Here is a 23,692-nt window from a genome sequence, read left to right as displayed (position 1 = left end):
ATCTGCGATATCAAGTAGAGCTGCCTTATTCTAGAACTACTTGTGTGTATGTCTGCGCCCCTCCTCAACATTCCTGTGTGGATCCCACCCAGTGCCTGGCACAAAGAGAGCTCTGCACATGCGGTGTGACTTGAAATGTTAAATTAAACAAGCGCAGGATTCTGCTTAATTCTGTCTGGGTGTAGGAACGGGGTGACGTGCCCCCTCCGAACACCACCACCACCACCACCCACCATCCCTCCTCCACCTGGTTCATCCCTTTTGTGCTCCGTATTGTTTGAACCCCATGACAGTGTATTTGCTTTCTTGGCAATTCTGTCTCAATGGGGCCATCCAAGGGGCTAAATCTCCTAAGAGATTGACCTATCCAACTACTCAGAGATTCTCAGAATGTCAAAGCTGGAAGAGTCTCGCAGGCCACTAGCCCTATCAAAATGTAGAGATGGGGAAACTGGAATTTAGAGGGGAGCTGGGACTCCAGTCCAAGTCTCCTGACAAATTTGAGTTCTGTACATCACCCTTCCTCTCATTCCAAAACTCTACTCCTCAAGGTCCACAGCAGCCCCGCCCCATCCCACCCGTCTCTCTCTTCCCCTAGATAAACAGCCATCCAGAGATGCTCCCTCTCAGCCCTGCTCCCCATATTCTCTGGCAAACAGGACTCCTGTCCGCAGACTAACTGATTTCACAGGATAGGTGTCCCCTGCTGAGGAGCCAAGGGGGTCACTCACTCTCTCCTGTGCACAGCGGCCTCCCTCCACAGGGTCTGCCCAGCATAGATCTTGCCTGATCTCTTCCTTGGGTTTGGCGAGGAAGTTCCTAATGGGGTCTGGACGTCTGTAAACAGAAAGAGTGTGTACTTCACGAAGATACTCAGGGCAGTGTCCCCTCCCCAGGTAACCCCCCTTTCTGTTGAACTGCAAACAGTAAGGATGATCATTCCTACTGATATTTTAAAAGGGGGAGATGATGCTCCCAGAGGTTGAATGACTCGCCCAAGGCCGCGTGCCTAGTGAGGGACAAGCCTTCCGTATCTGAGGGAAATCCTCATTCCCTCAAACCAGAGTCAGTCCCTTTCGCCTCTTCTGTTGGTATCTCAGTCTCCATATTCTCCTCTACCTGCAAAGTGCACTCCGACTGAGAAGTTCCCTGCGCTTCAGCTTTCCCACGAAAGTTTGCAGAAGAGAGATGAGAGTGGGTCTTTGCTGAGTCGTGTCTTTAGAGAGACAGGAAAAACAAAGCTTCAGAAGGATGCTAGATGGAGAATTTTAAAAAATAACTACCCGTCTCTTAGGATCACTAGGCCTCCACATATTTTATGTCTCCGGTTTCAGATCCCCAGACCCTGCTTCTGAACCTTGTTCTGTTTCTTCCCTACCAGAATGCAGCTCTGCCTCACACACATTAAAACCCAGGACCCAGCACACTAGTTAAGTAGGTGATCAGTATTTGTTGAATGAAGGAATGAAGGAATGAGTAACCTTGGGCAAGACTCTGCCTTCTTCGCTGGGGCCGTCTCCTCACTGGAACACAGCTGGGACTGGACGGATGACTTAATAAAACTTTCAAGTGTTGTACGGTCCTTTGAAGGCCTGAGCTGGACTTCGACCGCTATTACCAGGGCGGCCCACTATCTAGGGGCGGGGATGACACAGTTCTGTCACTACCATCAATCAGCCAGGTCAGAGCGGGCAGCCTCGCCTATTGGGAGACAAAACCCAAAACGAAAGGGCAGCCCCAAACAAAGTGGGGGGAGGCCAACAACGACACCTTGAGCTGCTGCACCCCCATCTCCGCAGCGGGATGGCTCCCGGCCTGTGACCGCCCTCCCACTCCCAGAACCCCGCCCCGATCCCCAAGCCAGGCTGCCACATACCCCTCACCGAAAGCTCCTGACCCACATCTTGGAACAAAGCGCAGAAGGAATTACGTCACCGACACCCCACTAACTCGCATCCCAGCCCTCTGGCCCTTCTAGGCTTCGGGAGGTTTCTGCATCTCTGTACCCTGGAGGTGGGAGTCCTTTCCCCCCTTTGCTAGCTGGTCCAGTGTGCAGGCGTTCTGGTCCCGCCCCCCACCCAAGTTTTGCCCTACCATTGGCTGGGAGGATGAAAGGGCTCAGCGGGTTCAGCCAATATAAGGAGGGTCCTGGAAGGGGTGGAGCCTAAGAGACTAGGGCAAGGTGGGCTAGCCTTAGACAGCCTGCGTGCCTAAGCACTGAGGCTCCCTACTGTCATACCGCCAGCTCCGGCTGCTGAACGGAAAAGTCATCTTTCCTTCTACAGATCCCACGCCTTTCAGTCTCAAAGCTAGGATCAGCAGCATATAAAAATAACTTTTGGGTGCCTACATGTCACTGTTCCAGGCTCTGCGGATCCACTAGGGAAGAAAATGAACTCGCTGCCCCATGAAGCTCACCTTCAAGTTAGGGGAGACAATAATGAATAAATAGTAGGACGTGGTAGTAAGAGGAGAAAGAGAGGGCTGGCGGTGGGACTGTTTTACGGATGACCGGAAATGAGCAACTGAGGCATGCAGGTATCTGGGGGGAGAGTATTCTTGACAGAGGGAACATCTGGAAGCAAAGGCCTTACTTAAATCAGGAGGCAGAGAAGACCCACATTTTGGACCATACGGGCTTTTGGATGTTTCCCAAATAACAAAGGGTTTGTGACAGAGGACTGACATGATCTTACCTTTTCTTCCCTGCCACATGTTTAAAGATTTATTAGCCATCAGAAATGAAAGGAGCCAAGAAATCAGTTCCTATAAATCGCTAATTTCTTGCTCTCAGTCCTTAGTCATTCTGACATAAACCTTGCATGAAAGTTTTACTCCACGGGATAACATTTTAAATATTTTCTCTGGCTGCTCTGTTAAGAAGCATCTAAAAGTTGGCAAGAGTGGAAAGTAGAAAAATTCAGAGGCTACTGCAGTATTTCAGATGAGAAATGATAGTGGCTTGGACGAGCTTAGAAACGACAGAGTGCAGGTGATGCGAAATGGTTCTGCATGTACTTTGAGGGTATGGCCAGCATGATTTGCTAATGAATTTGATGTTGGTTAAGGGTGACTCCATGGTTATCGATCGGAGAAACTAGAATAAGATTTGTCTTTTGCAAAGAGAGTAGACTGACAAAAGAATGAGTTTAGAAAGAGGGAACAATAGTTCTGTTTTGGATGTGCTAAGTTAGATGCAAATTAGACATCCAAGAGCAAATGTCAAACAGCTGGAATAGGAGTTAGGAGTTCAGTGAAGAAATCACAGCTAGAGATGTGAATTTAGGAGGTGTCACTATGTCACTATAGTAGGGCAGTCAGGATAATCTAGGGAATGATTGTAGATAAAGAAGGCACTTGTGGATTGAAATTTGAAGCTCATCAATCAACAAACATTACATATTTGTTGATCTACAGATACTTAGAGCTTTCTTATCCATCAGTTCATGTAGGGAGCACAGTGACTCTGCCACATTCTTTAGAGGAAACTGAGAAATTCAGAGAAATGATAAGATCTACCCAAGTTCACACCCCCAGTTGATGCTGGAAGTAGAACTCAGGAGCACGACACTATTGCCACTACATCATGAGACACTTAAGAATATTCATGTACATTAGGACAGTCCTAATGAACTTGCTCTTGCTTTTCAGCTATTCCTTTATTTGGGGGAGGGGTCATTAATTCTGATCCAAGCTGCTAACTCCACATCTGGTTGCAGGGATTAATGACAACTCATATATAATATTCTAGCCCCAGATGTTCTCAAATCTTAAGAGTATATAATTGGGACACATTAAAAATACAAATTCCAGGGTCCCTTGTCCAACTTGTTGTCTTCATCCACAAGCATATGTTTTTTCTGACAAAAATCTATTCATTCAGCCCAGAATGACACACTGCTCAGAATCAGGGTATTTTGGGTGTTCACAATTGTGTAAATGTTCAGCAGTTTCAATATTTATCAGGACCTCTGTCAGCCAAAGAAATTCAAACTCATATTTGGATAAATTCAGTATCTGGTTAGTCAGGTCTTACATTATTGCTCAGGATGATGGTAACAGGACGGTTCCCTTTGGGAATCCACAATCAGGCTATGTCTCTCAGGCTATAAGAAAAAATGAAAAGATCCTTCAAAAGTCTAAAAGTGAATGGAACTTATTGCTGCAATGATTATTGCTTTACAAGTTGTAAAGGGCTTTCATTGGCATTGACTAGTGTAAGCCTCAGTAACTTTATGACATAAAATTGTCCGTCTTTTCTAGATCAGGACAGTAAAAGTTGGGTATGTGAAATGATTTGCTTCCAGTTGCACGCTAGGAGTGGACAGTCTGAGATTTGGACTGGGGCTTCTGACTACAGTTCCCTTGCTTTGTCACCTACTGCCACACTCCTGAAGCTACAGATGGCATTTGTACTATTATTACGAGCCATCCACAATCCCCTTTGACCTTCTTCACACGTTATTTTAGAGCTTTCAAACATGCACATACTTCTAGCTATAGTCAAGATTTGTTAACATTTTGCCACAGTAGTTTTTTCTCTCCTCACACACATACACATTGTATTTGATATTGTTGAGCCATTTGAAAATATGTTGAAGAGATCATAACCCTTCAATCCTAAATATTGTGGCATACATCTCCAAAGAATAAGGACATCCTTCTACACAACCAAAATACAACCATCACACTTAACAAATTTAAAAATAATTCTGTATCATCAAATGGACCTACTATTAAATGTTCTATCCATTTCATATTCTAATGTCTCCATTATTTCCTAAATATCATCTACAGCTTTTTAAAAAATCAAAGTCCACTCACTGTATTTGGTGGTTGTGTCTCTAAAGAATATCTTTTAATCTACAATAGTTAAGGAGATGTTTTCATTTCATTGGCGTTTGAAGAGTCTAGGTGAAGTCTCACACAACATCTCACGTTGTATAAATCATAAATCAGTGAATTTGTCCAGTGGTTTCCTCATCATACCGCCCTCCACTTCCTGTAAATTGGAAGGTAGAAATACAGGCTTGATTTGATTCAAGGTAAATCTTTGTTTCACAGGTTGTGTTAGAACTTATTGCATTACATGGATCCCTTAATTTTCTTTTTTTCTATTGTGTGTGTATTTAAAATTCTCCATAAGAAAAAGTAAAAACAAAACAACATTAAGGCTGGGGGAAAAGACTGGACAAAGGATAGGGAGATGTAAAGGTAGAGGATCTCTTTGAGGTGATGAAAATATTCTAAAATTGACTGTGTTGATGGCTGCACACATGTAAATGCATGAAAACCACTGAACTAGAGGCATTTGACATGGTTGAATTCTATGCTGTATGAATTATATTTCAACAAAAGCATTAAAAGCAACAAAAAATAAGGAATGCACACCAGAGAACCATTCATGTGCCTGCCACAGTGCTGAAAAATCCAGGTTTCCAGTGGAAGTTAAACACAAATCGAGGAGCCAGATGAAATACAACCCAGGAGGCGGGGGCCATGGTGTTCAACCTGGGGGAAGTGTGTGCCCTTAAGAATAAGGCCGCCCTGGCTGGTGTGGCTTAGTGGACTGAGTGCAGGCCTGGGAACCTAAGGGTCGCTAGTTCGATTCCCAGTCAGGGCACATGCCTGGGTTGCAGGCCAGGTCCCCCATAGGGGCTGCGTGAGAGGCAACCACACATTGATGTTTCTCTCCTCCTCTTTCTCCCTCCCTTCCCCTCTCTCTAAAAATAAATAAAATCTTAAAAAAAAACTATGAGAACTAATAAATGAATTAAAAAAAAAAAGAATGCGGCCAACTCCCCTCCTTGGCAGGTCAATCCGGACTTGTCCTTGAGTTCAATTTATATTAAAACAAAAAACCCTGATATTATGGGCTGAATTGTGATCCCCACAAATTCATGTGTTGAAGTCCTAACCCCAAGGACGTCACAGTGTGACTCTATTTAGAGATAGAGCCTTCAAGGAGGTAATAAAGATTGAATGAGGTCATCAGGGTGGGTCCTAATCTAACACAACTAGCGTCTGCGTAAGAAGAGGGAATTAGGAACAGACTAACACAGAGGAAAGGCCACGTGAAAAGAGAAGATGCCCATTTAGAAGCCTAGGAGAAACGTCTCAGAAGAAATCAACCTTCATGGTACCTTGTTCTCAAACTTTTAGTTCCAGAAGTGTGAGAAAATAAATTGCTGTTAAGCCTCCCAGTCTGTGGCATGTGTTATGGCAGCCCTCGCAGACCAGTACACCTGACTTCCGTGAGGAACAAGATTGGGGTACACATGATTACCCCAAGAGGAAAAAGTGAGTTCCAGAACCTGGAGATGCAGAGCAGGTGACATGTTGGGAGATGGCTTGGCCCCTGGGGTCAATTGCAGGCCAGGAATTTATAACTTGTTCGGCAGACAGCAGGTAAAACACACCTTTACCTCTACCCCTGTACAAGCATATTGCGCTGGACAAATCAGAGGCCCCCCGGCCACATGTTCAACACCTCCTGTTCTTGCAGATTTGGGGGGATTGTCCAGAAGTTCCTGATTCTACAGTTCAGGTATCCCACATACCCACTCTCAATGGCAGTCTTAGGAAGCCCCTGAGAAGAGGTGAATTGTCCAATTCCTCGAACGGTTCTCTTTCGGAAGTCTTTTAAAGGATGACTACAACTATGACATTGTTCCAGTGCTCCTCACGACAGATGTTGACAATGAGTACCTAGAGTAAATGCACAGCTTAGACTGAAGAATACAGTTGTCAGTGGCCTAGAGTTAGCCTGGTAGTAGCTGCCATGACCACTTCCCGCACAAATGACCCTGTTAGTGGGCCACGCACATCTCACATCCCAGGGACACCAGTGGTTCGACTCCTGGCAGGAGCCTGCATGTCATCAATTTTTGCTCATTGCCAGAGCAGCCTGATACTGACTCAGAGAAGCTCCATTCGTGGCCTCTTCCTGACAGCAGGACATGCTCTGTGACATGCCAGGGTTGCCACAGATGTGGTTTAATTGCAACTGTTCTGGCCCCTGCTCCCCTGGAGAGCAACATAGTCTCAGTGAGGGCATATAGCGCTTTTCGATCTTACCCAAAAGGGAATCAAAGTATAATTAATGTATATGGTCTAGTGGCTGGGCACGTACATTATGTGCCCCGTGGCCCTGAGCGTGAAGCCATGGTTGCCACTGTCATGGGGGAATATATAGTGTCCTACGATTACTCTCACGGTACCCAAATGTCGGGTGAGTGCTGGCCCTGTGCATGTCTATCCACAGTCCACACAGCACCAAGTTGGGAAACTGATGATCTTGTGCCTCATCTGTATACAGGACGCAACTGGAAGGGAACTGGGGGAGAGGCCTATTGTAGATCATCATAAAATGTCACCTATTCATTCCTAGAAACTTTTTTTTAAGGTTTAAAAAAAATTAATTTATTTTTAGAGAGAGGGGGAGAAGAGAGGGAGAGAAACATCAATGTATTGTTGCCTCTCACGTAGCCCTCATGGAGAACCTGCCGCAATCCAGGCACGTGCCCTGACTGGGAATCGAACTGGTGACACTTTGGTTGGCAGCCCCCGCCCAAGCCACTGAGCTACATCCTAGAAACTTTTAAGTCTACGGACTACCCACCTAAGGCGTAAAAAAATATGTCAGTCAGCTGGTAATTCCTAACCAAGCATCACTTGAGGGATACCCATAGGTCAGAAAGTGGGGGCAAGATGGGATATTACACATTTCTCTCCTGTTTTTATGTAAAGGGTTCATGAAACCTTTAGTGGGAATCTGCCCCCACCCCGCTTGGCACCCACCTGGGTACGGAACAAGGCCCTTGGCCCTGTGCATTCGTCAGTGGGAAGAGTGCTGTGGTTCAGTGAGGAATAAGCTCACCACGTCCTATCCTGGGTCAAATACTTGCACCATTAGGTATCTGGAGCCACCTGGCATCATGACACCTTCCCTTTATCCAGCCGGTCAAGTGCTTCTACAAGGACCCACCAGGCTAGAACATGTTCACAGTTAGGGGCAGGGGACTTGTTTTTAATTTTATATAGAGCAAAAGCCACCTGGTGGGTGGTCACTTTGTCCCTAACACTTAACAGAGGTTTTCATGAATGCATCCCTTGCAGCACTCCGAGAGGTCAACACCATGGCAGAAACCATCTTTCCCAACATGGGACAGTACTCAACAACTTGTTAGCACCCAAATCTCTTCTCCTTTCCTCCCGGATTTAAAGCTGAATGACCAGGGTTGGGATGCAGAGTACAGCTACGCACTATCTTCTCTTTATGTGTAAAAGGTAAGAGGGTCGGTGAGATCCTAGCACTTTTACCATCATGTTTGACTGCCTGGGTCATGCCCATCTCCTGGGAATAAACTGTCTGATTTTAAAAAATAATTTGGGAATTCCTTCATACTGCTTACTGATACGCTTTTTCTGCATTGTGGATTCATGGATGGAGTCGAAGTTATGTGCTGTAACTAAAAGATTTCCACACTTATTTCAGGAATATTTTTTCAGAAATGCGTGCAAAATAATAGCTCTGCCTGATTTCTTGCCCTCCAAAAACGAAGAGGCTGTAACTCATGTGGATTTTCTGACGTCAAATGATAAATAAACTATAACTAAAGCATTCCCGCTCACAATGAGTAAACGTTCTTGTAAGTGTAAACTCTCTGGTGGATTACGTTTTCCATAACTGAATGTTTTCTTACACTTTACTAAGAATAGGTTCCTTGGGGGAAAGGGGATGTAAGGGGATTAAAAGGTAATGCAAAAAAAAAAAAAAAAAGTGCAATAAAGATTTTTTAAAAAAAGGTTCTTTTCCCGATTTGGAGTTGCTGAAGAAAAATAAGGCCTGAGTTGTGGCTGAAGGTTTTTCCACATTCAATTCTTTTTACATCAAAGCTACCTGGAACCAATAAAGAATGTGGAAGGAGCTTCCATTTTGGCTAAGTGTGGCTGAGCTGAAATGAAAAGCAAGACACAAAACACTGGCGCTGGGTCAAACATTTTCAACAGATTAGCAAAACCTTGAGGTGCTCCTTCACTCCTGAAGGAGCGTATTAGTACATATTAGTAATGTAAATACTTACCTTGTACCTTCAGATGTAAACAGACAGTTTTAATGGCATTCAAGAGGATGCTAAAAGAAGTCAAGGAAAACCCACTTCCTCTATTTTGGGGCAAACATCGAAGTGGGAGAGCCCTCAAATTGACCAATGGGGAAAAAACAAATGACATGTGGGACAAGTGAAAAGCCTCTGCAACTCGTGGCAAGTACAAAGACATATGAGAAATATATTCAAGAAAAACTGCGAAGGAAAGATTAAAAAAATAGAAAAAAAATAAGGAAAAAAAACTGGAGTTCCAAAGAGAAACAAAATAAACTTGGCAGTCATGCCAAAAAAACAAAACAAAAATCTGAAAGGAAACTGAAATTGAAACATGTATGGAAACAGAGCTCAGAGCTCTAACTACATACACAAGAGAGTAGAAGAAAGTTTCAGAACACTGGGTGAAACTTTATGCCACTGTTTGACAGACCAGGAAAATGATTTCCAGATATATATTACCAAAATTAACAAAGAGGTAGAAACGTAAAGAGTGCAACCATTGAAGAAATCAAAGTGTGGCTAAAGATTTGTCCCTCCCAACTGCCTACTCCCCAAGAATGTATATGACCCAGCTACTTTTACCCTTCAAAGAATAATTCTCACATTATGAAACTCTTCCAAAACATTTTGCAAAGCCAGCAAAACCTTTAAAAGTAATCACCACAAACAAATGGACTTTATACTGAGTGCAAAGAAATTTCAGTTATTGGGAAAACTGTCAAGAAATTATAAAAATAAATAACATAACCCATAAAATGACACCAATAGATTTCTTTTAAAACTTGGCAGAATTTAACAGCCGCCCTAATAAAAACTAAGTATAATAATAACTACAGTGTTCACTATATGCCAAGCACTGTTTTAAGTGCCTTACACTTATGAACTAACTTCTGAGGTAGCTTCAGTTTTTAAAAACATTTTATTTACTTATTTTTAGAGAGGGAAAGGGATGGAGAAAAACGGAGAGAAACATTGACGTTCAAGATACACTGATCGATTGCCCATTGCACACTCCCACCTGGGTACCTGGCCTAGAACCCAGGCATGTGCCCTGCTTGGGAATCGAACCAACAACCTTTTGGTTTGTAGGCTGGCACTCAATTCACTGAGCAACACTAGCTAGGGTGGTAGCTTTATTTTATAGATGGAGGAACTGAGACACAAGGAAGCCAAGTGAGAGCCTTGCCCAGGATCACACACCTAAGAAACTGATGGATTCAGAATTGAGCCTAGGCACAAAATCCACATACTTAACTGTGACTCTACATTGCTTCTTCTAAAAACAGGAATAGAAGGAAACTACCTACACTCTATAGAATATATATCAGAAACCAACAATGAAGGATCAGTAGTGAGACTTCCAGGGGTACATACAGAAGATATCAATGAGGTCTTTGTATATGATATCCTATGATGAGATGCCACTTCCATCTTTAAAGGCTTCTAGTCTGCTGGGAGAGATGGGTAGGTAGACTGTATCCAACTCAAAGATGGTTCAATGCGAGGGGAAGTTTTAAAAAATTATTTATTAGTCACTAGTATATGAAAATTATTATCTATATGATAAAACAAATGGATACCGTACCCAACCTCGAAGAGCCTACAATAAGTTGGTATGAATGTACACACACATGGGTAAAGTTGAGAATAATTTACAAAGCAATTTAACAGCTGCTCACGGTAGCACCACTTGTGTGAAACACTGAAGCCAAATGAGTAAGACAAATAAAGAAGGGGCTGAAGAAAAAGTCTTTCACAGATGAGTTGGATCTGGAAAGATCTAGAGATGAGATTGATCTCAGAGGTTCTGAGGGACATAGATCAGCAAACGGGAAAAAGAAAGCTTTTCTAAATAGGGAATACTGACGATGAGGGTATAGATTAGAGTGTAAGTTTAAAAAGTAGGTAAGGAGGGCCACAGCTGAGAGTAGAGAATGAATCAGTCTTGGAGAACGACTTTATGAAATAGAGGAGGTGGGCTAGAATAAGGAAGATACAATCTCTGTCCTTCAAAAACAGTGTGATGATGGAATGCATCATTACGATGAGATACATTTCTCAACAGTTGAAAGAAAGAGAAAGATAGTAAGAGAGAGAACAGGACAAATTAGGGGGGACAGAAGGCAGGAAGGAGAGAAGGAAGGAAGGAGAAAACCCTACAAGTGCATGAACTGTGCTGTCCATCCGTCCGCAATGGTGGGCAGGGGACGCACTGTTCCCCACTCTCCCACCCTCGTGACCCGGCAGACAGCACTCAGAGGGCAGCCCACTTTCACTCGTGGGCAAAAACCCTTGTTACAAAGAAAGCTTCATTCCAAGTGCCTTGCTCTCTTGGAAACTTAGGCCTTAGGAAGCTGACCGAGCCAGGCCTGAGTGCTTCTCTCCACTGTGAGTTCGCTGGTGGTGGTTAAAAGTGGAACGCTGACTGAAGGCTTTCCCACACTCAGCGCATTCATAGGGTTTCTCGCCAGTGTGCACTCTCTGGTGCACAATGAGTTGTGAGCTGTCACTAAAGGCTTTCCCACAATTGTTACATTTATAGGGTTTCTCCCCAGTATGGGTTCTCTGATGTACCATAAGGCTAGAGCTGTAACTGAAGACCTTCCCGCACTCATTACATTCGTAAGGTTTCTCGCCAGTGTGAATTCTCTGGTGTATGATGAGGTGTGAATTTTGATTGAAGGATTTTCCACACTCACTGCATTTATAGGGCTTTTCACCTGTGTGAAGTCTCTGATGGCGAACAAGACATTTACTCAGGCTGAATGCCTTGCCACACTCATTACATTCGAAAGGTTTTTCTCCAGTATGAACGCGCTCATGGTCCGCAAGCTGAGAGCTCTGACTGAACGCTTTCCCACACTCCCTACATTTGTAAGGCTTTTCCCCAGTGTGGAGGCTTTGATGTCGAGTAAGACATTTATTCCGACTGAAGGCCTTGCCACATTCAATGCACTCATAAGGCTTCTCCCCAGTGTGAATTCTCCGATGGTCAATGAGATTTCTATTAGAACAGAAAGCTTTCCCACACTCGTTACACTTGTAGGGTTTCTCACCACTGTGAAGCACCTGATGTCGGACAAGACTTTTACTCCGAATGAAGGTCTCCCCACAGTCACTGCATTCATAGGGTTTCTCCCCAGTATGGGTTCTCTGATGGTCAATGAGTTGGGAACTCTGAGTAAAGGCTTTTCCACATTCGTTACATTTATATGGTTTCTCCCCATTATGGTGTCTCTGGTGTTGCACGAGATGGGAGCTGTGCCGGTAGGTCTTCCCACACTTGCTGCATTCATAGGGCTTTTCCCCCGTGTGGCTTCTGAGGTGAACCATGAGCTGAGAGGTCTGTCTGAAGGTCTTGCCACACTCGTTACACTCATAGGGTTTCTCTCCAGTGTGGATTCTCTGATGGCCAGTGAGGTGTGAGCTCCGACTGAAAGCTTTGCCACATTCGTCACATTGATAGAATTTCTGTGACTTCAGAACCCGCTGTTCTGCAGGACTGGAAGACAGATTCTGACGATCCCCAAGTTCCTTGTAGTTATCACGTCCGTCTTTTGTGGATTCATTTTTACTCTCACAAGTTATTCCCAGGAAACCACTTTCCAGTCTGCTCCCTTCCTCCTCTAAGGGTCGTGCTTCCAGCTTCCCTACAGCATCTTCACAGGCATTTCCAGCTCCTGGTGCCCCAGGAGCTACCCCAGATAGGCCTCCTGGTGTCCCAGCAGATGACCCCGATCCTTTAGACATTTCCTGCCCTGGAGGCAACTCTGAATTCTCCATCTTAGTCTCACCTGATGCCAAAAGAAAGAAGAGAAAAAGCTTTTACTCACTTCTTGTGCTACTGAGGAATCAGAATCATCAGGAGTCCATGTACCTGAAAAAGCCTTCACATTACAGGTAAGGAACGAGGTGACACAGCGAGAACAAGAGAGAAAATGAGAAACGGCTCAAATTTTCCTTCATGGACAGAAAGACAAAGATGGGGAAGAAGGTCGGTGGAGATGGGTGGATAAAAAGCCATTAGGACAGAGATAGTTGAGTCAGCACAGTCACGTGAGTAGGGCAACTGAAAAGCAAGAGACCTTATGTCAAGCTTATCTGAACTTCTTCCAGAATTCCCTTAAGTGCCGTGCGTTCCCAGTAAGTACTGAACCGTAAGACCTTGTCTAACCATGACACTGTGTAGTTCCATGATTCGCAAGACGTTAAGGAGAGAGAGCGACGGCAAAATCCTCAAATCAAATATGAGAAAAAGCGTTGGCAAACATGAGAGTTTAAGGAAGATTTACATTATGAGGGTATAATTAGAAAAACGTGTAAAAAGGAGTGATTCTGGTTGATATCTTGTGACAAGATTTGGAGAAGCCACACGTTCAGAAATGCTGGAGGAAAGTACTGGAGTGCAAAGCTCTAAAAGTGGGGATCCCCTTGACCTTGAAGCCCTGTACTGTTAGGAACTAGTGCCACAATGCTATAAAAATTGAGAAAGGCATCATTAATAATGGGCTATAAAACAAAGTGTGACTTTTGTATCTTGATAATCTGGAATTATCAGGAAACTGAACAGTTGAATATATGGTTTTGAATTGTAGAACTTTTGAATACCAAAGTTGGGAGACGGCAGAGCAATCATGCTTATAGTTAAACACAAAATCTCTGGTGCATTTCAATCATGTCTAAACCAAGGCTACAAACCATCATGCTACTTTAAATGTACAAGTGGTAGATTTCTGAATCCCTGACTCCTGACCCCACCCTCTCCAGAACAGACCTGTCGATGACAGACCTGTGCTAACAACAGCACCTTCAAGGAGCTGCCCTGCTCTAGTCCTTCCTGAAGGAAATGTGCAGGCAACCAGGCCTATGCCCAGCAACCCAGCTCATCCCACGATGGACCACCAGTTACTGGATGATGCCCAGGCATTATAGCCATATGTAGCTAGCTTTACTGTAGATGAGTCATCTTTCTGCTGTGGCCAGGGCCAAAGGTCTGCACAGAGATGATATTTAACAGCTGAACCACCCTTGGAATCCCTTCCTAAGTAAATTCTGAACTAGAAGCAGGGCAAAAGGAATACAATTGCAATAAAGAAGCAGCTCAAGGTGAAACGGTGCATGCGGAAAAGCCAAGCTATTAGGAGCCAATTCAACACAGTGTAAAATTCATTTGTTTGCTGCTGAGGCTCCCAGGCTCCCCAGGCTCAACAAGGTCCTGCTTCCCGAAGTCTGCTCTAGCTCGTCAGTTTGTACAAGTTTCTCATCCCTTTAGCCTTATTGTAAGTAACATAGCTCATTACTTACAATAACTTGAGTGGGTCTCTAGTCCTTACAAATACAAACTCTAAGTAATCACCCCAGCTCCATTCATAGTGAAGTAAACAGAACGGCCATAAGTATTAAAGCTGGGTGATAGGCGCAGACAGGGTTATGATACTCTTCTGCTTTGTCTATGTGGGCAACTTTTCATAATGAAAAGTCAAAACAGAAGAGAAATATAGCAAAGACAATGTGAAGGATGCAGGTGCTAGGTTCCTGGGGCACAGACTCATTACCCAGTGAGGCCACGCTGTGGTAAGTTTCCAGCATGCTATTCTGGTACAGGGCTCTCGGACTCGGTGCCGGGCCTCTCCACTTCTTCTCCATGTAGTCCGCAGACAGGAACTCATATGCTGCGGACCCCTGCAATGACAAGCTTCGAATGCTCAGAGACACTCCCTCCCCCAAAGGACAGAGGGTCATCAAGGATACCAAGAGCACAGGGCAAGGGGTGGAGGGCAAAGGGGTGGAGGAGGCAGACGCTGGGATGACACATCTAAAAGGACAAGTCCAGGGCAAGAGACAGTCCATGAACTCAGCAGGTGGCCCCAGCTCCAGAGGAAGCAAGAAGATAGGGAAGCCACAGGAGCAGTCTCAGCAGGGGCCAGAGCCCCGCAGATGAACTCTAGCTGTTCCTGGCCACGGACTCAGGAACTCAGGAAAGACACAAAGAACCAAGCTCACCTGGGGCCTGACCATCTGAAGCACAGCTGCTGTTGCTGCTTGGTCTCCTGTGCTCCCCACTTGGGGAGGGGCAGGCGCCAGGGAAGCACGTCGAGCTGAGGGAGGAAAGAAATCTCTGAGTGGATGAGCCCTGCCCTTGGCTCCAGTAAGGCTGTACCCCACTGAGTGGATTCAAGATCTGGACCCAGGCAGCTCCACACACACAGACGCTCATCTCTCATCCACACACATGTTCCCCTGCATTTGTTGTGATCGTCCCATGGAGGGCACAGTAGAATGTCCCTGTTCAAACTGAAAACTGGTCTCCCAGCCTTAGTTCTCTTCAACCTCCCATAAAGAAGTTATACTTCTGACCACTTCCTCTCCACAAGGTTGCCCAGCACCAGCCTTGCCCAATTTCCCCGAGATCTCTGCACCCTCTCCACCCCACTCCCTGGTTTCTCTCCTTTTTCCTGTGCTCTGTTTTGGACACTCCTGGGCTCAGAGCTTCCTATTCTCCGCAGAGACACCCCGACTCTCGCTGCTCTAACGATGCTCTGAAGTTCATGTTTCTCTCCTAGACCTCTTTCACAAGCTCCTAGTTGCTTGGACATTTCACTTGGTGTCCCACAACACCTTAAGTTCAGTGTCTCAAATGCATGTTCTTATCAACTTCCTTTCCTGACTTCTCAAGTTCGGTTAATAACTCCAGATATTGGACAAAAGCCTCTAATTCCCACCCTCCTGTCCCTTGCCCCATGGATTTTCCCTCATAAGGCCTGTCATGGCAATCACTTTGCACTCCACTCAAGCTCACTAGGCAGTAATTGCTTCACATCTGTTCTCCTACACCAGTCTCCTACTAGGCTCTCTGTCACTGGTCTCCCCATCCCATCATAATGGTCACGTGTGCGTGTAATCATTCTGAAATTGTTCTAACACAGATCATCCCATGACCCCCACAATCTGCCTGGCCTCAACTCTGAGGCCCTATACAAGCAGTCCCTATGCTCTCAAACACGGTCCTCCTCGACCCCACCTCAAATGGGTCCAAGGATTAACCACTTAAGAGCCTTTGCTTATATTCTCCACTCTGGGGCCCACCACCTTCCTCTACCCATTCAATTTCTCCCTGATTTTTCACTGTCCAATCCCACTGCTACCTCCTCCAGGAAGCATCCCTCCCTATACATCCCAGCTCCCCACTAACAATGTCCACACTGCTCACTTGTGATGGCATCAGATGCCTGGGGACAGATGTCACTCATGGTTCTCATGAGGTTGTCTCTTCTTACACTCTGCCAACCAGGCAACTAGCTCTTTGAAAGTGGTGACAGTGCACTATGTGTCTCTATTCACAACAGTGCCTTTCCCATGACACGTGCTTGACAAAACCTTGCTAAATACATGAATGATTGAAGAATAAGCAAAAGGGAACAGACAGAGTCACTGGGAAAGGAAGGCAGAGGGTAGGGCAATGAAAGATTCCAACAGGGTGGGAGATGGGGAGATGAAGGAAGGCCAGACTAGAGGCCAGAGCTGGAGAGGTGAGTACCGGAGTGCCCCCTGCGGGGGTGGTGTGCCCCTGGGTCATGAAGAGGCTGCAGGTGGCCTTCAGCAGCTGAACAGTCACTGACGGGGGAGGTAGGAGGAGATTCCTCTGTTGCACTCAAGCCTGTCAGCTCCTCCAAATGCATTTCCTGTTCCTGTGCTGGAGCTAAAACCTAGAGAGAAGGAAATACCACCTGATTCCAAAGAGCACCCTTGTAAGTGCAGAACCCAAAACCTCTAAAAAGCAACCCCAGAAAGAAAGCTAGGGAAAAGACGAGCCAGAGTATCCTTCCGGCTACTCCAGTATGGCCTAATTAGGAGGAAAAACTGACCAAGCAGGTTCTACAGCTTGTAATCCTACTTGCATCCCCCTGTTGACCTTCCTGTTAGAAGCTTGAAGACCAGATTACATAATCACTTCCCCTCTGTGTCAGTTCTTCAGACACAAATTTGCTTTAAGAACCATCTAGAAAAAGGAGCCGGGAGAGCAATTCAGTACACTCCCTACTTCTGGGCCTACTGAACAGACCAACCGGAAGTACCCAGCAAATAGAAAATGACAGGTGCTTGTACCTGCACCTGCACAAATACTGCTGCTGAGGCTGACGGCTGGAGCAATACCCCCGAACAGTGGCCAACAAAACTAAACAAAACAAAACAAAACAAAAAACCAACCCTCCAATTTCTCTCAGCAAAAGCGTTTCCTCTTCAGAGAAACCATCCCTGACCCCACTGACAAAGCGAAGACTGTCACTCTGTCAGTTGCAGCATGTGTTCATCTTTGCATCCCCTCGTTTATACCTTTCCTGCCTATTTCCCCCCAATGAAAAAATAATAGCTTTTGGTCCTGACCGCTAGCTCTTAGGGCAATGCTGGGCCCAACATTGGTGCGCAATCAATAATACTGCTGACTGACTTCCTCTTAGTATTTTGCTGTGGGTTTTTTAGGGTTATCCGCAAACTCAGTTTTCAATATGCACTACCTCTCTTCAATGATTTATATAAGAAAGTCAAATAAGATCAGGTAACACTAATCTTTAAAGACCTTGAGAACATCTCAAAGCACAAACCTTTTTTTTTTTGTATAAAATTTTTGTATTTAGAATTAGCCAGCTGGACTCAGTTTAGATGATCCCAATTTTGTTGGCAACTTCCAAAGCATCATAGTCTGGAGCCAGTCGAACATATGCCTTCTTCTCCCCATCGGGCCTGATCAGGATGTTGACCTTGGCCACATCAGTATCATACAGCTTCTTCACAGCCTGTTCAATCTGGTGCTTGTTGGCCTTGACATCCACAATGCACACAAGTGTATCGTTGTCTTCTACCTTCTTCACGGCTGACTCAGTAGTCAGGGGGAACTTGATGACGGCAGAGTGGTCAAGCTTGTTCCTCCTGGGGGCGCTCTTCTGAGGATATTTAGGCTGCCTCTGGAGCCGCAGTGTCTTAGGCCTCCTGAACCTGGGTGACATGTGGATCTTCTTTTTTCTGTGGCTGTGGACGCCTTTTAGCACTGCTTTCTCTGCCTGCAAGGACTTTGCCTTGGCTTCGGCTTTGGGAGGGGCAGGGGGCTTCCTTCTTCGCTTTGGGCGCCATCTTCGTGAAAAGGACAAAGCACAGACCTTTAATTTCTAACCACTGCTTGCTGCCATCAAAGCACCTCCTTGCAATCTCACGGTTCCTATTGTCAGCAGCAGTTAGAGCAGAAAGCCTGAAACATTACCTACGCAAATCTCGTTCACAAGCTCCCTGGCGCTGGCTCGTGCGCAGTACAGCAGGAGGAGAAAATGACTGCAACCTCAGGTAGCCTTGCGGGATCTGCACTGCTGTGAGGTAAGGGGGCACTCGCTCCTGTGGTCCGTCTGTCCAGAGTGGCGGCAGGGGCAGGAGGCTCCCTGGGTCTGGGCTTCCCAGGCTCTCCACGGATGGGTCTTCTAAGTGGGAGTTACAGCTCTTACATACAGCAGCCGTGGGGACTGGCAGATGGTGGAACCTAACTGCAGTGTGACAGCACAACCCTGTAATTCACCAGCAATTAAATCCTGGCACCGCTCCTGTTCTTCAGCTGGGACTCGCAGGTTTCCTTTACGAAACCCCCATTCCAATTTCCAGCCTAAGATGGCGTTCCGCAGGAGGACACTAGGGGACAGCTGGCGGCTCAGATCCCAGGGAGAGGGAAAATCCTGGTTCCCACCTTTGACGGGAATCAGTAATATGGGCAATAACCACACTGGCCAAGTCTCAGGGACAAAAGGACTGCTTCCTAGCTCTGTCATTTTAGATGAGTCACTTAACCTTTCTCTGTTTTATCACCTGTTAAATGGTTACTATTTGCGTACTTTGTGAGCCTGCTAGGAGCTGAAATAAAAGGATATAAAAGCATTTTGCAAGCTGTGTGATGCTGCAGCCCAGCAGGGACCCCTCTGCAGCCCTTTGCAGGCCCAGTGTGAGCGCATACACACTCTCCCTTCTGCCAGCAGGCTTACTCTGATCCGCCCCGGTAGTTCTTGATCTCCCCTTGGCAAACTGCCATGGAAAAGCTGCTTCATTCCTTCAGCCACAAATACACTGTGAGCCTGCGCTAGGAGAGACAGCTCTGCTCTCATGTCTTCACATCAGAAACGTGAAGCTGACAACAGTGGCAGAATAATAAAGGGAGTCCAAAGACCCTCCCCTAGGCTGGAGCGTTGAGTGCTCAGCTGCCCTGACTGCCGACTGTCAGCAACTCTTGGGTTTGTGACTCAGTCATTTTTTTCTGAGCTCCCTGGATAAAAAAGACTGAGTTTTAGTTGAGAGAGCATTCTCTTCTGCACAAAGCAAAAGAAGGCAGAAAATAGGAAAGTTTTTTCTCACTAAATGGCACTCTAAACCATTCTTCAGCCCCTTGTCTTTGCCCGTGGTTGGGCCTACTTGCTCTCTAGACCCCAGTGATGGCTGATTTATTCCTGTGTGTTTACTTGTTTACACAAGGGAATAATGGTTGACATTGGATTTGATTATGCCAGATGGACATTAGCTAGTACTCCTAGAAAAAGGTCTAGCCCTAGGACTCCAATCAACTGGTGTTGATTCTCTAGGCATAGATATGTAATCATTTTTTAAAAAGTGATTTTATTTATTCATTTCTAGAGAGAGGGGAAGGGAGAAAAACATCGATGTGTGACAGAAACTTCAACTGGTTGCCTCTTGCATACCCCAGAGTATCACTGATGGGTTGCCTCTTGCACGCCCCTACTGGGGACCTGGCCCATAACCCAAGCATGTGCCCTGACTGGGAATTGAACCAACAACCTTTTAGTTCACAGGCCAGCACTCAACCCACTGAGCCACACCAGCCGGAGCTGTAATCTTTTTTTTTTTTTTAAAGCACTGAATAAAATTATGTGATGGGTACTCAGCAAACTTCATATACTGGCTTTCCCTAATAAACTGCAAAGGAGTAAACACAGAGGGGACCCTAATTCACCCCGCTTAGTGACATGGGAGCAATCTGAGCCTCACTGGGAGGAAATGACTTATCCATGATCTTTTCATGTGTTATTTTAGCGCTGACCTAGGTGCTGCTGTGAAGGTATTTTGTACATGTGCTTAAAGTCCACAACCAGCTTACTTTAGTATTGTAGATAATCTGGAAGGGCCTGATTCAACCAGGGGTAAGGCCTGACATTCAGGGCTGATGGTTCCATGAAGAAATTCTGCCCGTGGACAGCAGCTTCCGCCTGTGCCTGAGAGTTTCAGCCAGTCCTTCCAGTCGGCCTGCCCTACAGATTTCAGACTTGCCTTGCCAGCTCCCAAAATCATGCAAGCCACTTTCCAGCAATAACAAATATAAATATTCATATATACATAAAATTTCCTACCAGCTTTTCTCCTTTGGCTGCACTAGCTAGCTCTGTGGCCCGAGGGGACAGATCTTTCTCTGTTATCACTCTTTTGACTCTCCAGCTTTTCCTCTAATTTGAAGTACCTTGGCTTTAAATTTGAGGGAACCCAAGGAAATAGGAAAAATTGAAATTAAGCAGGCAAAAAGACCCCAGCTGGGTTTGGAAAGCAAAAAAAGGAACAAATGATTACAAGGCCCAGAAATGTCACCTCTCATAAGGACCCTGCCAGGCAAGGAGAGAGAGAATCCACTCTGAGAAGTCTGAGGAAGGGAGTCAGGAGAACTACTCCAACAAGGGCTCACGTCATCAGCGCTCCCAAGCTTTACCTCTCCGCGCATGCTCCCTCCCGCATTCTAACCAACCTGCAGACCCTCTCCCTGCCCAGACTGCTGTGTGCATTTCCAAGCTGGAGCTGGGCTCACAAAACCCTATTTCACAAAGAGATTCACAGCTTGGCTGCAATTCACATTTTTGTTTATGGCTTGCACACAAAACGATTTCCTCTCTGTGCATGACTGGCTCAGGAATCCTAAGGGCCAACGAGCCTAGGGACTAAGGAATGGAGAATGCCTATTCCCAGGTTAACCTAAGCACTAGAAAATGGTTCTAGATGCCATTCTAGACTCAGCTGCTCACCTCTCCCAGTCCACTGAGGTGTCTCTGGAAATCCTCCACCACAGCCACGGCTTCCTCACCACTCTCGGGGTGATGCAGCTGCACCCAGGTCCGAATCTCCCCAGGCAGGATGCTCAGGAACTGCTCCAGCACCAGCAGCTCCAGGATCTGCTCCTTGGTACGTACCTCTGGCATCAGCCACCAGTGGCAGAGCTCCCGGAGCCGGCTCAGTGCTTCCTGTGGCCCAGACATCTCGTGGTAACATAACTGCCTGAAGTGTAGCCTAAAAATTTCACAAACAGGAGGGTGGTTCCTTTGGAGCCTGCAGCCCTGCCTCCAGGTCTGGCTCCCTGGCTCTTGCTTTACAGTCAGGCGCCCCTCCTGCTTCTGGAGAACAGCACCCCTGGAGATAAGACCTAAAGCTCCCCTGCCCTGGGTGGCCATTATAACCCCAAAGAGAAGCTTGTTCCGATAGCAGTTTGTCCAGTTAAAATGATGGTCTGTAATTCAGGTCTCAGGAGTTGTTTTCCAGAGTTCAGGTGTGGGGTGATGGGAGTGTCACCTACAGAAACATCAAGAGAGAAATCAGAGTCCCCAGAGCATTCAGTACCAGGCTGATTACAAATCCTCCACATTTAAAAAGCAAAGCTCCAGAAAAGAGAGAGAGCAACCAGGGCAGTCTCTCTAAGCATCTCTCCAAGTGATTTCCCTTCTTAAACTTTCAGTGGCTCCCATAACCTCCAGGGTAAAACCAAAATATCTATGCACAGCATTCATAGCTCTTCACAACATGGTCTTAGGCCCCTGTTCTAGCCACCCCCCCTCCCCACTATTCTCCCCAGGAACCCAGGCTAGAGAGAGCAATGAACTCCAGATATGGGAAGTGCAAGATGATCCAAAGGGTGCATAAGAAAATACTAGGTAGTTACTTAACTCCTATTTAGTGCATCTCTCTCTCTTTCTCTATCTTCACCTGAGGATACATTTTATTGATTTGAGAGAGAGAGAAACATGAATTGATTGCCTACTGTATGAACCCCAACTGGGGATCAAACCCGCAACCTCTTGGTGTATGGGACGACACTCCAACCAACTGAACTACCCGGCCAGGGCAGCACATGTGTTATAATGTGCATTACATTTGTAAAATAGCACATATCTTTAATTTACAAATAAACCTAGGTTGGAAGTGCATGCCCAACACTCTTTTACCCTTCTCTGTAGAGACAGAGATGCACAATGAAGAAAGTTTGGGACTAAAGCTCTGGAGAGCTCTATAATCCTCTTGCCCTGTTTGGATTTTTCTTCTTCCTTCCAATTTCTGACAAACTCCGACTCATCAGTCAAGACCCCAGTGTCCTTTGCTCTGGAAGGCTTCCCTGACCCCCCCGTGTGGAGAGAGAGCTGGCAGCTCCTCCCCTCACTCTGTCCCCGTTAACACCGTATTTTTAACCAGTGTACATGCCACTCGACACTCACACACTCCGCGCCGCTGGGGGGCCACCAAAGGAAATGAACCCGATGGAGTTAGAAAACGCCAGACCTCTTACTCCTCAGACTTCCCCAGAAAACCTTCCTGACGTTTCCAGGCTTTTAAGCATGGCTCTGCCTCACTGAGGTCACAGTGCCTTTTCCATTCAAACTTGTGTTTGTGGTTTACGCCACTGTCTGCCCAACTTTCTGGGAGGACTCGGAGGGCGGGGCTGGCTCCCAGTCCTCTCCCGACGCGTGCGTACTGACACACAGGAACGCCTGTTCGGTAAACGAGTGAATAGGGTTTATGTAGCTGGTAGTGAAGGAGGGGGCGACTTTTATTCAGTTTATACATCACAAAACTTTGGAAAGCAGCACTTTAGAGGTAACTAGAGCATCAACGCTCTGCCTCCAATTCACCATGCACCTCGGTACCCTGGGGACGCTACTTCTCACTAGGCCTCAATCTCTTTAAAAAGACAAAGACGGACTTAAAAGTAACCTGTGAACTCTTAGATGTCACCATACATGTATGAAGTTCTGGCCCTTCTCCTACTTCCTTCACTGTTCCAAATGCTCAGCAGCTTATCTCATCTGGATTTTAAGTGCCCAAGTCACACTCCACGTCGTTCGACCCACTTCGGACGCTCCGTATTGTGTCCCCGGGCAAAGCCGGGAAAACACCTCTCTGCGCTTCGCGTTCGACTAGGCTCACCTGACCACGTCTGCCCTGTGCATTGCTGTACACGCAGGGGCCCGGGCCGAGCAGGGCCCAGCTGGTCAGGGGAGTGCGTCAAAGAGCAGGCTGTACATCTGGCTGCTTCCGAGCGCCACGGGGACGGCGCCGCCAGCCTCGGGCGCCAAACGCGAGCCCGGCCAGCGTCACCGACTTGGGCTGAGGGCGGCCGTGGCTCCAGCCTCAGGACTCCGGCCCAGGCAGTACCTCCCTCCTCGCCCCCGAACTAGGGTACCGTTGCGGCGACCCCTCCGCGCCGGACACTGTAGCTGCCGGGAGAAGCAGAAAAACAATGGCCGACCCGGAAGTGAAAGAGGCCCCACTTCCGGAAGCTCCAGGAACCC

At 46.4% G+C, this 23,692-nt stretch overlaps 1 protein-coding gene, 1 long non-coding RNA gene and 1 pseudogene across 2 annotated transcripts; all 3 read right to left on the bottom strand.

The window, feature by feature from the left end:
- Nucleotides 1-754: 754 nt before the first annotated feature.
- Nucleotides 755-1,727, bottom strand: LOC139441091 (uncharacterized). Its single transcript, XR_011651497.1, has 3 exons — nucleotides 1,482-1,727; nucleotides 1,120-1,216; nucleotides 755-837 (listed from the first exon to the last, which is right to left on the bottom strand). It is a non-coding gene; the product is annotated as an uncharacterized lncRNA (long non-coding RNA).
- Nucleotides 1,728-7,789: 6,062 nt separating this feature from the next.
- On the bottom strand, nucleotides 7,790-23,692 carry LOC112309807 (zinc finger protein 852). The gene is given in 7 exon segments (XM_053929734.2): nucleotides 7,790-11,570; nucleotides 11,572-12,901; nucleotides 14,663-14,789; nucleotides 15,111-15,205; nucleotides 16,645-16,813; nucleotides 21,161-21,422; nucleotides 23,328-23,692. Coding segments are annotated over 7 exon segments (2,130 nt in total). The 5' UTR covers nucleotides 23,351-23,692; the 3' UTR covers nucleotides 7,790-11,446.
- On the bottom strand, nucleotides 16,826-18,447 carry LOC112309805 (large ribosomal subunit protein uL23 pseudogene; annotated as a pseudogene).

This window comes from Desmodus rotundus, chromosome 8 (assembly GCF_022682495.2).
Source record: "Desmodus rotundus isolate HL8 chromosome 8, HLdesRot8A.1, whole genome shotgun sequence".
In the NCBI taxonomy this organism is placed as follows: Eukaryota; Metazoa; Chordata; class Mammalia; order Chiroptera; family Phyllostomidae; genus Desmodus; species Desmodus rotundus.
This window is presented reverse-complemented; position numbering and strand designations above follow the sequence as displayed.